The sequence below is a fragment of the Microcebus murinus genome, chromosome 24 (genome assembly GCF_040939455.1).
Source record: "Microcebus murinus isolate Inina chromosome 24, M.murinus_Inina_mat1.0, whole genome shotgun sequence".
Taxonomy (NCBI): domain Eukaryota; kingdom Metazoa; phylum Chordata; class Mammalia; order Primates; family Cheirogaleidae; genus Microcebus; species Microcebus murinus.
Genome location: NC_134127.1, coordinates 24,018,854 through 24,032,905, shown reverse-complemented (window position 1 = coordinate 24,032,905; position 14,052 = coordinate 24,018,854). Strand labels below are relative to the sequence as shown.

The window sequence follows — 14,052 nt, the reverse complement described above, 5'->3', positions numbered from 1 at the left end:
AATAAATGCAACAGTGACATCTCATTCTGTTGTGTCACAGTCACACACCCTAATGCTGCAGAGACACGCGGCTTCCAAAGCTAAAGGAACACCTAGCCCAAATCATGAAAGATTAATGATGAAAGAATACATTAGAGGCTTTGCTCCTAAGGCCATAACCTCCAAAACTCCTGACATAAACTCTCTTTTCAAGTCTACCAGGTTCATTATCCCTTTACTCCTTTCACCCTAAAATGTATCTATTCTCTCCATCCATAGCACTGTGCCTCACAGCTAGTGTGAACAAATGTGAGCCTGAAAGAGCCAATCCTTCAAGATGGATCCTGAGTGGCTAACTGGGCCTAAATTTAAAATAGAGCCAAGCAACCATATGCTGACTAGAAGTCACACATAAAAAAACATTTTTAATTATGAAAAATTTAAACTTACACAAGTATAATAAACCCATGATCCCTTACATACCAACTTCAATAATTAGCAATAATCTTGTCATTTTTGTTTCATCTTTTCGCCTATTATAATCCCCATATGCTCTTAAAAAAATAGAAGGTTGGAACATAAATTAATCTTGTGGCATCAGATTTTTGAGTTAACAAAGGCCAAGCCATATATAAAAATAATCAGTTCATACCCAAATGAAAATTACATTCTTTGTAGTTCATAAGGAGAACTCAAATGATTAGCACTAGCTAAAGATCTACCTGTGGCTAGGCCACTTGTTAGTTTGGGCTTAGTAAGTTATACAACCTCTCAGCCTTTACTGCCTCATTTGAAAAAAGGAGAAACCAGGACTACAGTCAGGATTAAATGTGGAGGGTAAATATATGTGAAGCTTCTAATATCACACTAAATAAACGCTTCTTGTTTAAAGCAGCTTTATTGAGATATAATTCACGTACCAAAAAATTCACCCAAGTATACAATAGCTTTTAGTATATTTGTAAAGCTGTGTAAACATTACCACAATCGATTTTAGAATTTTCATCATCCCCAAAAGAAATACACACTCCTTACCCATCAACCCCCCTTCCCCAGTAACCCTATCCTCCCCAGCCCTAGGCAACCACTAATCTACTTTCTGTCTCTACAGATTAGCCTATTCTTCACATAAATGGAATCAAACAATATTGTCCTTTGTGACAATAAATGTTTTTAGAACTGAATATTTTAAAAGTCAAATATGTGGAAAAGACCATGCAATGAAGTCAGAGAAGGGGAAAATGCAATTTGAGATAGATATATATGTCTCAAATGTATATATATATATTTTTTTTTTTGAGACAGGATGTCGCTCTGTTGCCCTGGCTAGAGTGCAATGGTGTCATCATAGCTCACTGCAACCTCAAACTCTCAAACTCCTGGGGTCAAGTGATTCTCTTGCCTTAGCCTCCTGATTATCTGGGAGTACAGGTGAGCGCCACCATGCCCTGCCAAATTTTTATTTATTTATATATATAATATATATATGAATGATGAGTATCTCCTACTAGCCAGGCACCAAGATATGTGCTAGGGAATGCACATATCATTGAAGTGCTCTAGATACAGTAAGAGGCAGAAAAAACAAGAATATATGTGTACACATGCAAGCAGGTAGATAGTTTGTGGATGTTATCCTCTTTTTGCTTTACTTTCCTCATAAAAACAGGAAGCAAGGTCATCATGAGAGAATAAGGATGGGGAGTTCGCAAAGAGAGAATAAAGTATGAAATAATCATTTAGGAGAGTGAAGAATGAACCAGAATGGTATAGTATTAATTCTGCCTGGCAGAATTAAAGATCCACTTGAGGTTCCTGGTCATGAATTTAAAATGAGATTAGTCAGTATGGTTTTAAGTTTTTCTCCAGATACATTTAGCTGCAAAAATACAGAAACTGTATAAGCAGAGGGATTTAGCCAGACTTAACCAGAGTTCACTCACACTTGTGGCTTTCTAACTGTACCTACTATATTGATGACTCCCAAATCTCCATTTCTAGTATCACTGAACTCTCCTACCACAGAAATCTTGAGGTAACTTCACAGTCAAAGCCTTAAACTGGAAGAAATTTAGATGGAAAAAGAACACTGGTTCAACACTGTTTATGAGGAAGGCATTCCACTGTGTGCTTCACACGTATATCTCAAATCAACTCATAACTCTTCTCATAATAACCATCTCCACTTTATAGAAACCCCAAATTCCCTAAGATTAACATAGGGGAAGCTGAAACTAAACCTTAAGTCTGTGTGACTCTGAAGTCCATCCTCTTTTTTGCTTCATCATGATATTTAACTCTTCTTTTTATAAATAGGTGAACTGGGGCCCAGAGATGTTGAATGGTTTGCTCAAGGTCAAACCGTTTTCTAATGGTACAGATACTATCTGGGAGCTAAATTCTTTTAAACTTCCTGATCTGTCATTCCTATGTTCAATCTGTAACTGAGAAGGATGGATTTTTTTTTTAATGTTTTCCTGGTATCTATTACCTTCTATTTCCTATCCCTTTGCCTTAACAGTAGAGTTTAGGCTCTCATCAGTCATGCATGCATTACTCTAATAGCCTCCTAAGCTGGCTTCCATCCACCTTCCTCTAATCCATTTGTATATGGGTTAGTCACTTTCCCTGAGGCTCTTATGTATAATTGTAAATAATGAAATATCTAAAGAATTGTGAAGGTTAAACAAGATCCATTTCATATAATTATCCATGATATCAATAATTGCATATTAAAGTCCTATTTAAATGTAAGCTACTATTGCCTAAGATTTATGAAAGCAGATACTACAACTTACATAAATCTTACATTTATTTCCCCTTGGCTCTATGCAAGGAGCATGTGCTTAAATACATACTTGGTTGATTTCTTGTACATTTTCCTCAATCCCACTAATATTACCTACTAAACCAATCTAATAGATACAATCTCCTATACGATAATGTCTGAATGCCAAAGCTTATGGTATAATTATAGCAGTCTGCATAATTAAAGTAGAGACGTTTCTAATGAAAACCTCTACGTTCTGCCACAAAGAACCTCCTGGTATCTCCTAACATTATAATGTCCTTTCTCTGGTTCTCTAACTGGTGAACTCCTATCCATCACCCATCATAATGCAGCCATCCATACAATTATTAGGTATCCATAATAATTAAAAATAAAAATTAAGGAAAAAAATGCAGCCAACATGTCACCACCTTGGTATTCCTCTTTCTTCTACCTGCTTACATCTCATATTCCTATAATCTTAGTGACCCCTCTTCGTTATAGCATTTACTTCTCGGTTCCATAATTACTGGCTAGTCCCCAGCCCCCATGTTTGTGAGGGAGTATATTTCAGGATAACCAAAGAGTTGATAAGGGAAAGTTCTTTAAAGAATTCCAGCTGACTAATGCAGAAGAAATTTAAAAATTTGAATGCAACCATTTTGCAACCCCTTATGAAAAAAATGACCAGGAAATAATCATCAATGGATGACCCAATGGTGGTTCTAAGTACAGGCTACACTTTAAATCACTTGGGAACTTTTCAAATATACCTCTGTCTAGGTCTCATACCCAGATATTATGATTCAGTTAGTCAGAGGTGAAGTCCCACTAATAGTTTTAAAAGCTCCCCAGGTTATCCTGATATGCAGCCAAGGTTAAGAATCACTGCCCTAAAACTACTCAGGTAGATGGTTGATGGAGAACTTCTAATAAGTGAGTGAGGATGAAAGCACTGAATTCACTGATCAAACGTATGGTTACTAAAATGAGGTGATAAAAATGTTCTAACATTGATTGAGGTGATAGTTGCATAACTCTTGTGAACATACCAGAAAGCATCGAATTATACACTTTAAATAGGTGAAATGTATCTCAATAAGGCTATTAAAAAAATAACTTCCAGATAAATTTTGATCTTTATGCATACACAGATTACAGTGTTTTAATTCTTTTGATTTTATATTTCTATATTTATATTTCTACCTCTTTTCTCTTACATAACATTGTTTTATCTATAGCTACATCTATACCTATCTGTAAAACCAGTATAAGATAAATTATACATACATAAATCATCGTTTCCTACTATGTACAGTTGACTCTGCTTTTTTTTTTTTTTAAACGTAACATTATATCCTGGACATCACTGTATAGAGATATTCCTTGTTCCTTTTTTTTTTTTCTAAAGTACTCCATTATGTGAGCCTCAACATCCAACGTATGGATATACTATAATTTTTTGGCACAGTCTACTACGAATAGACATACAGGTTTTGTCTACAACATCACTGTTTGATATTATTACAAACAGTGCTATCTTTTCATATTTTTCCTGGTGTATCTTTAAGATAATTTCCTAGATGCAGAAATGCTGTGTCAAAGGGCAAACTCATAAGTAATAGTTCCTGATTTTGCCAAATTCTCTTCCATGAAGATTGTTCCATTTTGCATTTCCACAAGCAGTGTATGAGAGTGCCTAAGTCTCTACAGCCCAATCAATAGAAAATGTGCCAAACTCTTGGATTTTTGCCAACTTGGTAGGAGAGGAATGGTATATCTTGAGTAGTTTTAATTTGAATTTCTCTCATTATGAGTCAGATTGAGGATCTTTTCATATGTTTAAGGGCCATTTGCATTTATTTTTATAACTGATATCTTTAGTCCAATTTTCTATAGATTTGTTGTTCTTCTAAGAGCTTTTTAAATATTAGGGATAACAAAAAGTTGCACATTTTTTTTTCCAATTTGTCTTTTTATGTCTCAGTTTTTCCCCCCCAAAGCTGTTTTTATTTATGTAATCAATATTTATCAATATTTTCCCTTATTGCTTTTGAGTCATGGTTAGGAAACATTTTTCTCATTTCTAGGATATGTAGGAATCACCCATGTTTTCCTCTATTATTTATATGGATTCACCTTTTTGATTCATTTGAAATTTATCTTGGTGTATGGTGTGAGGAATGAAATAATTTTTAACTTTTATACTAACATATTTGAGGAAGGCTTACTTTGCTGGTTTTACAGTCTGTGCATATGTTTTTATTCACTCACTCATTCTAAGGAAAAACATCATGCATTACTCTAAAATGGTAGGGAATTTTATATTCCATTTCAGAAAATAAAAAGTTCCATTTTCACAGAATGAAAGTCATACTAGGTAGGACCTTTTGTACTACTAACTACTAAGAAAGGTTTTCTGCATTTTTGCAACTATTGGAATAAACCACATCCTTTTTCTAGCTGTGCCAGGTAGGATAAAATTAAACCAAACATAACCAATTCCTGGTTTAAAGACACTTATTAAAATTAAAGTTAAAAATTATAAATTAAGACTAAACGGGAGGCTTAAACAGGGTAATGCTCAATATCTTTTTAACAGAAATTTAATCAGTATGATTCTGTGGCTAGTTTTTGTTGCCTTGGAAAAATAAAAATAATCCCAAAGTTTCTGAGGTTCAATTCTGAAAACACATTAGGAACATCATCTATCATTATTGTTATTAATTTTTAAATTAATTCTTTCTCACACTGATATTATACAATCAATGTATACTGGTATCTTCATGAAGAAACTAAATGGTTAAGTCAATAGCACAATTAGGACTCATACCAGCTAGAAACCAATGCCAAAGCTTATTTTGTTACCTGGAGGAAAATGTACAATACTGCAAATACTTTAAGTTAAACATTCCCATCTGCTGTGTTGTAAGTTCAAAAGAAATTTTCAAAAAGAATAAAAATTTCTAGATGAGCAGACTGTAAATGTCAGGTCTCCAGGACAGCAGTGTCTCACTCCTTCACTGTAATGACTCAAGCATATAAGGGTTCATTATTCAATAATGGGCTCTACTCTCATCCATAATAAAGAGAGTGAGGAAAGGAATAGATGATAACATCAATGGATAACCCATAGTCTCATTTGGGACACTGGATCCAACCTTTTTTTTAAATTTATGTAATAGCAATAGGTTTGGCCTTAAGCAAACCTTAAGTTTGCCTTAATTTCAACTATATTACGAGAACAAAAACATGGTCTGAATTTCAGCTCTTTAAATCTCTCTCTCTTTCGGGGAGTGAGGTTAATGAGCTGGGAAATAATCATAAAGTAGCAGAACAGATATAGCAAAAGTCCTAGATGACGTATTGGCTACTAAAAATCTTTCTTTCTTATGTGTATATGCACATATGTATGTATGTATATATTTATTATTTACTAGAGACAGGGTCTCTTTCACCCAGGTATGTATGTATATATTTGTTTATTATTTATTTATTAGAGACAGGGTCTCTGTCACCCAGGGTGGAGTGCAGTGGCATGATTACAGCTCACTGCAGCTTGAAACTCCTGGGTTCAAGTGATCCTCTTGCCTCAGCCTCCTGAGTAGCTGGGACTACAGGCATGTGCCACCATGTCTGGCTAATTTTTTTTATTGTTTGTAAAGACAGCATCTCCCCATGTTACCCAGGCTGGTCTTGAACTCCTGGCCTCAAGGGATCCTCCTGCCTCAGCCTCCCAAAATGCCAGGATGACAGGCATGAGACACCCCACCTAGCCTGAAAAACTATTTTAGACATGAAGTCACAGCTCAGAGTTTATGACCTAAACAAAGTTAACAGGTTCATTTCAGGCAAATGCTCTGTCCAGTATACCATTCTACTTGTCAGATTAGGTAACAGGAAAAACGTAATGTTCCAGGCTGGAACATTATTACCTTCTTGCATATAAAACTTTCCATAAAAAATTCTGTAAACATCATTTATAGGTAAGTGACAAAAAGGATAATTCTACTATGCGATCTATGCTAAATATATCCAACATTTCACAATCATAATTTATACCATTTCAGAAGGGAAAACTGAAGCTAAAGTCAAATTTAGGTTAAAAAAATACTCAGAACCTACTATGGATCAGGTACTAGTACTGGAGTGAAAGGATAAATTACTAAAGCAAAGTCAAAAGCAAGTATTTCTATCCTTTGGGACTAAATTTGCTTGGACCATACACCATATTGAAGAAAGTTAAATTTCAGTGGCCTCCTAAACAATTATTCAATATTTTTGATGAAAACAACACTTCAGAGAGTTTTTCCAAAATATAATACAAATATCTAAATTTAATAAATACGTCTTCTAAAGTTTCTTAAATTATTGAGGATACTATTAAATTGTAAGTAAAATAAATAGATGCTAACTCCAGCTTTAAGAATTCTCAATACTAAGGTTACCTTATTTCAATAATATAGCATTTATAATATTCCAAAATACTTTCAGAGATAGAACCTAGATCCAAAATTACTTATTTGAAATGAAAACTGTCCCAATCTATCTAAAGTTCACGTCTTTCCTAAGTTTGGGAGCTTTCTCATAGGAAAATGAGATATGTACCTTTCCATCACAGCCAAGCACTCCTTTCTCCAGGTAAATCGACTCCCTCGTCTTAGTCGGAAGGTCCCAGATGTAGCAGAGACTGGGGGAGGTGTTTGTCTCCATTCAGGGTCCTCTATTGGAATAGGGGCTGGTCTCATACTTAGTGTAGCCCCTGAAATAAACAAGACGTTTTTAGCAAATATCTTGCAAATGTTTCAAACCAATATGACAAATATATCATGAAATCAATAACAATGAATTTGAGAATAAACTTTTGTCTCTCCATTAAAATTGCAGGCAATATAAATATCTGGTATTTATATTATTTTTAAAACAACATTTGACCAAAATAATAAAAACTCTTCCTTAAAAATTTATGATTAGTGATTTTAAAATGTCATTGTTTTTCCTACTTGGTCATCTATCTATTAGTTTCATTTATATTATTTTTGAAACAAAGCACAAAGTTTACTTCATTATGGGAATAGGAGAGTATGGTCTTTGGCTTAGTGACAACTTCATCAGTGTACTTTCCTCTAAAAAATCTCCATTGAAACTCCTACTTGATAGTTATAATCTTTTTGAACAATATACCTTAGGTTCAAATGACTTGGGATTGTACCTTAAATTTAGCTGATGAGTAAATAAAAATTTATATTTTAAAATAAGGACGTGGGAGCTCTTAAAGAGCACATGCAGTTAGGAGATGAATTTAAAATAATCCGAATTGTTGTAAACTTTTTTTTTTTTTTTTTTTTTTTTTTTTTTTTGAGACAGAGTCTCACTTTGTTGTCCAGGCTAGAGTGAGTGCCGTGGCGTCAGCCTAGCTCACAGCAACCTCAAACTCCTGGGCTCGAGTGATCCTTCTGCCTCAGCCTCCCGAGTAGCTGGGACTACAGGCATGCGCCACTATGCCCGGCTAATTTTTTTTATATATATATATCAGTTGGCCAATTAATTTCTTTCTGTTTATAGTAGAGACGGGGTCTTGCTCTTGCTCAGGCTGGTTTTGAACTCCTGACCTTGAGCAATCCGCCCGCCTCAGCCTCCCAAGAGCTAGGATTACAGGCGTGAGCCACAGCGCCCGGCTTGTTGTAAACTTTTTAAATAGTCAAATATAGCATCAAAGAAAGTAAGATGATGTTTGATATGCTTTCAGTCTACTAAATCAAATGTCTATAGGTCTATTACCTGTTGATACTATACTCTGCTACCTCCTAAACATAATAAAATTTCAGTGAACAAAAAGCTATAACTGAGATATTTTACTAATTCAGACTAGCTTTTTCTCAAATAGTTTGAACTGGCAATGATGCATTTACTCACTCATTCACCATTCATCAAACCCCTTTCACGTGGGTTTCTCTAGGCTAAAAGCTAAAAGTAAAACAAGGACAACACTGTCTGTGACCTCCACAGACTTATTTCACAGACCTTAAACATAATTTAGTATGCTTTAATAGAGTTCAGTCTCTGGCTCCTCTATTCTTCTTTCACCTTTTATACTGTTAAATTCATCTTCCCAAAACATAATTATGATCATATCACTCCTCTGATCAAAAATCTTCAAAAAGTTCCCCCGGCCTATGGTTTAATCCAAACTCTTAATATAGCCCTAGAAAGACAGGTTAGAACTTGTGGGGTTTATATACATATTAAAATACATACTAAATATTAATTATTAATAAATATAAACCATATCGTGGTTTTTACCATACCATGCAAGAAATACCACAGATAGTGTTTCTACTGTAATACCTACAGATTTATTGTAGATCCCCTTCTGAATGGCCGTTTTTCTATGTATTCACTTATACAGATGCCTAATATGCTAACTAATTATAATTTTCCTTTCCAAACCTACTGTCCTGCAGTCTTTCCCATTTCAATAAATAGATTCCCATTCTTCATATTGCTCAGCTCAAAAATCTCAGATTCATCTTTAACTGTTCTATTTCTCCCACATACTACATATCCAATCCGTAGGCAAATTCTGTTCATTTTATCTTCAGAATATTTCTAGTAGATGATCAATTTTTATTCCCTGTACTGCTACCACTTTAGAACATGCCAGCATCATCTCTAGCAATCAAGACTTCCTAGGATAGGTTCCAAAGACGGCCCTTCACAATAAATCATACTTCCTGGTAATCATGTCCTTGAAAGAACATGGAAAAATTTCGAGGCTGCTAAGAAGCTTTGCAGCTTTTGCCTAGGTCTCCTAGAATGCTGGTTCTTGGGGAAGCCAGTTGCCATATAAGAAGTCTAACCTGAGACCATAAAGTTGTAGGAAGCCCAAAGTAGCCATGTAGAGAGGCCACAAGGAATGAAAGATGCCCAGTCCCCAGGTGCTCTAGCCAACTCTACCCAGGTGCCAGACATTTGAGCGAAAAAGCCACCTTGGACACTTCAGCCATAGCAGACACCATATAGAACCCAGCTAACAGAGAAACAAGGCCCCAGACAAGTCCCAATAGGGACAGGTGGTAGCCAGCCTCCAAGGTCCCTCAGGATCCCTGCCTCCTGGTATCCACACCTTTGTATAGGCCCTTCCCATACTGCACCATGATTAGTTTGTATGACCAATAACACGTTGTAGTGATGATATGTCACTTCTAGGATTAGATTACAGATGACAATGTGGCATTTGTCTTGGTTGTTCTCTCTCTCGGATCACTCACTCAAGGGAAAACTAGCTGCCATGTGTGAGCACACTCAGGCAGCAGATAGCAAGGCCCATGCCGTGAGGAACTGTGGTCTCTGGCCAACAGGCAGTGGGCAATGAGGGCCTGCCAACATCCACATGAGTGAGCTTGCAAGTGGACCATCCAGTCCTGATGACTGCAGCCCTGGCTGATAGCTGGACTGGAAACTTAGAGCCAGAACCATCCAGCTAAGCTACTTCTGGATTCCTGAGCTACAGAAACTGTGAGATAGTAAATGTTTGTTAAGTTGCTAAATTGTGAATAATTTGTTGTACAAGAATAGATAACTAATACAAATCATCATGATCATCGCAGCTGGTTATTTACCCATATCCCTCAACACACTATCATTATTCAAGTGTATAAATGTGGCGGCAACAATTTTCACTTTAATGTAGAGATTTCACTACAAGTAAGAATGAGTATTGCTTGAGGCCAGGAGTTTAAGACCAGCCTGAGCAACATAGCGAGATCCCATCTCTATAAAAAATTTAAAAATTAGGCAGTGCTGGTACACACCTATAGTCCAGCTATGAACATGCCACTACACTCTGGCCTGGGTGACACAGGTCACCATCTTAAAAAAAATAATCAAAAATGAGCATCTTTTGCTATTTATTGACCATTAAATATCTTTTTTTATGAATTCATATCTTTTGTCCCTTTTTCTTTTGGGTTATTCATCTTACAGTGACTCAGTCACCTTATGGTGAAATCAACTGCTAGTCATATAGATTATAATTTTTTTCCTGTCTATTTGTATTTTATGATATGCTTTGTGATCTTATTTTTAATGTAGTCAAATCTGTCAGTCTTTTCTATTATGGCCAGTGGGTTTGAATATCATTCAGAATATTCTTTATAGTTTTCATTTTGTGTTTCAGCCCTTAATACATATGTTACTTCTTATAGTGCATGATGTAAAGTAATATTTAACTTTTTTTCTCAAGCAGGTGTTTCATCAGACAATGCTTTAGAGATTCATGGCTTAAAACAGAGCTGGCAAACTATGGCCTGCTGCCTATTTTTGTAAATAGAGTTTTACTGAAACCTGGTCATGCCCATTTATTTACATATTGTACACAGCTGTGACTGCACTATAACAGCAGAGTAGCTGTGACACAGATCACATAGCCTGCAAAATCTAAGATATTTACAATCTGGCCCTTTGCAGGAAGAGTTTGCTGACCCTTGGCTTAAAAACATTCTTGGTCTAACCACTGTGAAACTCTAAACTGAATCCCTTCTTTAAACAGTTCAAGAAAAAAGGTTCCATTCTGCCAAAATAACCTGGGAATTCAGTCTGGGCCTAATTCAAAGTTAACAAAGTTTACACATAAGCAGGAATTACGGGGCTGGAAGGGTTTCAAAGTCTTTGCTTTAGTGCTTTTCTGAAAGCAAGCAGGGATTATAGCACAAGAGCTCTGGAATCTACCTAATTAAAACACTACTTTTATTCTACAGCCAGGGTGAAAAGGTCCAAAACAGAGTCTAGTTGCTATCCTCGCTGATGAAGATATAGGTAGAAACAGACTAGTAGATAGGCCAGGCACAATGGCTCACACCTGTAATCCAAACACTTTGTGAGGCCAAAGCGAGAGGATCACTTGAGGCCATGAGTTTAAGACCAGCCTGGACAACATAGTGAGACTCTATGTCTCTACCAAAAAAACAAAAACAAAACAAGAAATAGACTGGGTAAGGGAATAGGTCTTCCTGTCCAAGGCTTGGCTCTGGTAAAGGAAGAGAGTTTCAGAGCGGAGGGTGGAAAATAAGTCAGTGAATTTCAAGCGGTAGGCCACATCTACAACTGTGGCATGTCTCTTAGGTTAGCAGAGTGACAAATGGGTATGAATAGAACAGAACACATAGAATCTTAATTCAATCAAGAGGGTAAAGGAAATAAGTTAACTAATAAGAATGGTTCTTTCTTGGTATTAGAGTTTATTGTTAGTGTTATTATGCTTCTTTATAATATTCTGTATTGAGAGCTGAAGGATATTTAGATGAAATAAAACTGGTCAGGAAGGAAAAAAAGACTGAGAGAGAGAGAAAGGGGGGAAAAGAAGAGAAAGAAGCAAGCAGTGGCCTGGTTACTTTAAAAGAAATCAAGACAGTTCATGCACAAAAGGTGGGAACTGAATAATTTCAAACTTGTATTTTTAAATTATCTCATTTTTAATTTCTTACAAAGCATATTCACAGGATACTCCAAGAATGTCATACAGCAATGGTTTGCTGCTCTTTGTCAAACAGAGTATAAACATACTTGATTTAAAAATATTATCACATTACTTTTGAGATTTTTCTTCTACTCCTTTCTCTTTTTCAATGTAGGAGCTAAAAATAGCCCAAGAAACACTCTGGAAACAGTCTAATAAATACAGATTTGTTCTAGAAACCTAAGTTCACTTTGCTTTGGTTGAAATGGATGAAGAACAAAGAATGAGTTTAAAATTGACTCTAACTGAAAAACACAAAGATACTAAAATGCAGGAACAACATATAGTACATAAGGCTTTAAACTCCACTGAAGTAAAATACAGGCGTTCTGGTTGGCTAAAGGTCCTTACAGGAAAACAGTGTTCCCTATTTCTTTAGGGAAACATTTTTTCCCCACATTTTATCTGGGCTCCTATTAAAACAAATGTTTGCAACTTCACCTAGCAAATCTAAACCCATTAGAAACAAACAAACTAAAAAACCTTTCATAATTTGCTAATAGATTTAAAAATTTTGATGAATGTTCTCTTTGTATATCAGATAATGTTCTTGCTTATCAGGATTAGATCTGGGTGAGCCATTACCAATCAGCTAATAAAAGAATGACTAGAAGCACATAATTACTAAACTACCTTCTCCAAAAGTAATTTCTCATCTTCTCCAGGTTCACAGGCATGTTTCCCAGTGCTCTGACACTCTGCAAGTGAAGGAGTGGGCATTTCTTCTGAACGTTTTTACTTCATGTGCTTGCTGCATAAGCCTCTTGGCAAGCTTCATTTAATTGTTTAATTTAAAAGTATGCAGAATCAATGCTACAGGCCAAGAGGAACCCAGACCACCTGTCTGCTATAGTAATGTTTAAATTAGACAAGGGAAAAAGATTGTTGAGCTTAATTTGATTAAATAAAGGGGCTTTTGCTGTCAACCATGTTGAATTTAGCACTCACCCTCTTTTGAAAAATAGGCATTTTCTCGTAAATGTTTTCATAAGAAACAAGGTAAAATGCATTTGATTAGTTTCTATCAGCCTATTCTATTTATATGCCTTGGCAGGCTTTGGGTTATGCTGGGAAATTCTGATGTTGGGTCTATCAGAAAACTATACTATATCTACTGGATTATCAGTAAAAATAACCTAAATATCCATTCTGTTATTTTTCTTGCTGAGTCCACTTAAAAAGAAACTTAAAAAAAAAAAAACAACCCACAGAACCATATCCAAATGGATCTAGATTGAAGTGGTTGAAAAAGAGAACTTCACTAAAGGTACACAAGGAGAAATGCTCTGAGGTCCAAGCATAGAGGCATAGAATATACAAATATTTTTTTGTTTCTAAATACTTAAATTTACAGAAGAGAAAATGCAGTTTTTAATTTTATGGTATTCCTTAATTTTGCATTTTTTTCCTCAGAATATATGTATAAAGATGATACTATTTATATTTCCCTTAACGAGCCATCCTGGACATAAATTATGAAATACAGTAATCTGTTAATAAAAATCACTGACATCTTATTTTCTACCTAACTGCCTCTCAAAAGCAGCAGGTCTTGACCATATGATCTAGATTCTTAATTTTTAAAAAAATCTTGAAAGCTATTAATAAGGTAGATTAATTTTGGGAGAATCTCTCTCCCTTCCCTTCTACTTCCTTCCTTCCTTCCATTACATTTTATATGTATTTTTCAAATACATATGGTACAAAATTTAGAAAGACACAGGTCATACAGTCAACTCCCTATACCCATACTCCCACTCAGTTCCCCTCCAGAGAGCTGTTCTTA

At 35.5% G+C, this 14,052-nt stretch overlaps 1 protein-coding gene across 16 annotated transcripts in view; it reads right to left on the bottom strand.

The window, feature by feature from the left end:
- Positions 1-14,052, bottom strand: part of HMBOX1 (homeobox containing 1) — a 149,404-nt gene that overhangs the window by 40,190 nt on the left and 95,162 nt on the right. For all 16 annotated transcript variants that reach the window (XR_012914676.1, XM_075997142.1, XM_075997148.1 and 13 more), the window contains one exon: positions 7,358-7,511. Coding sequence is in view for 15 of the 16 variants with exons in the window: in XM_075997142.1 (XP_075853257.1) it covers positions 7,358-7,511 (154 nt within the window). In the remaining variant the exon portion in view is untranslated. The remainder of the gene's footprint in view (positions 1-7,357; positions 7,512-14,052) is intronic.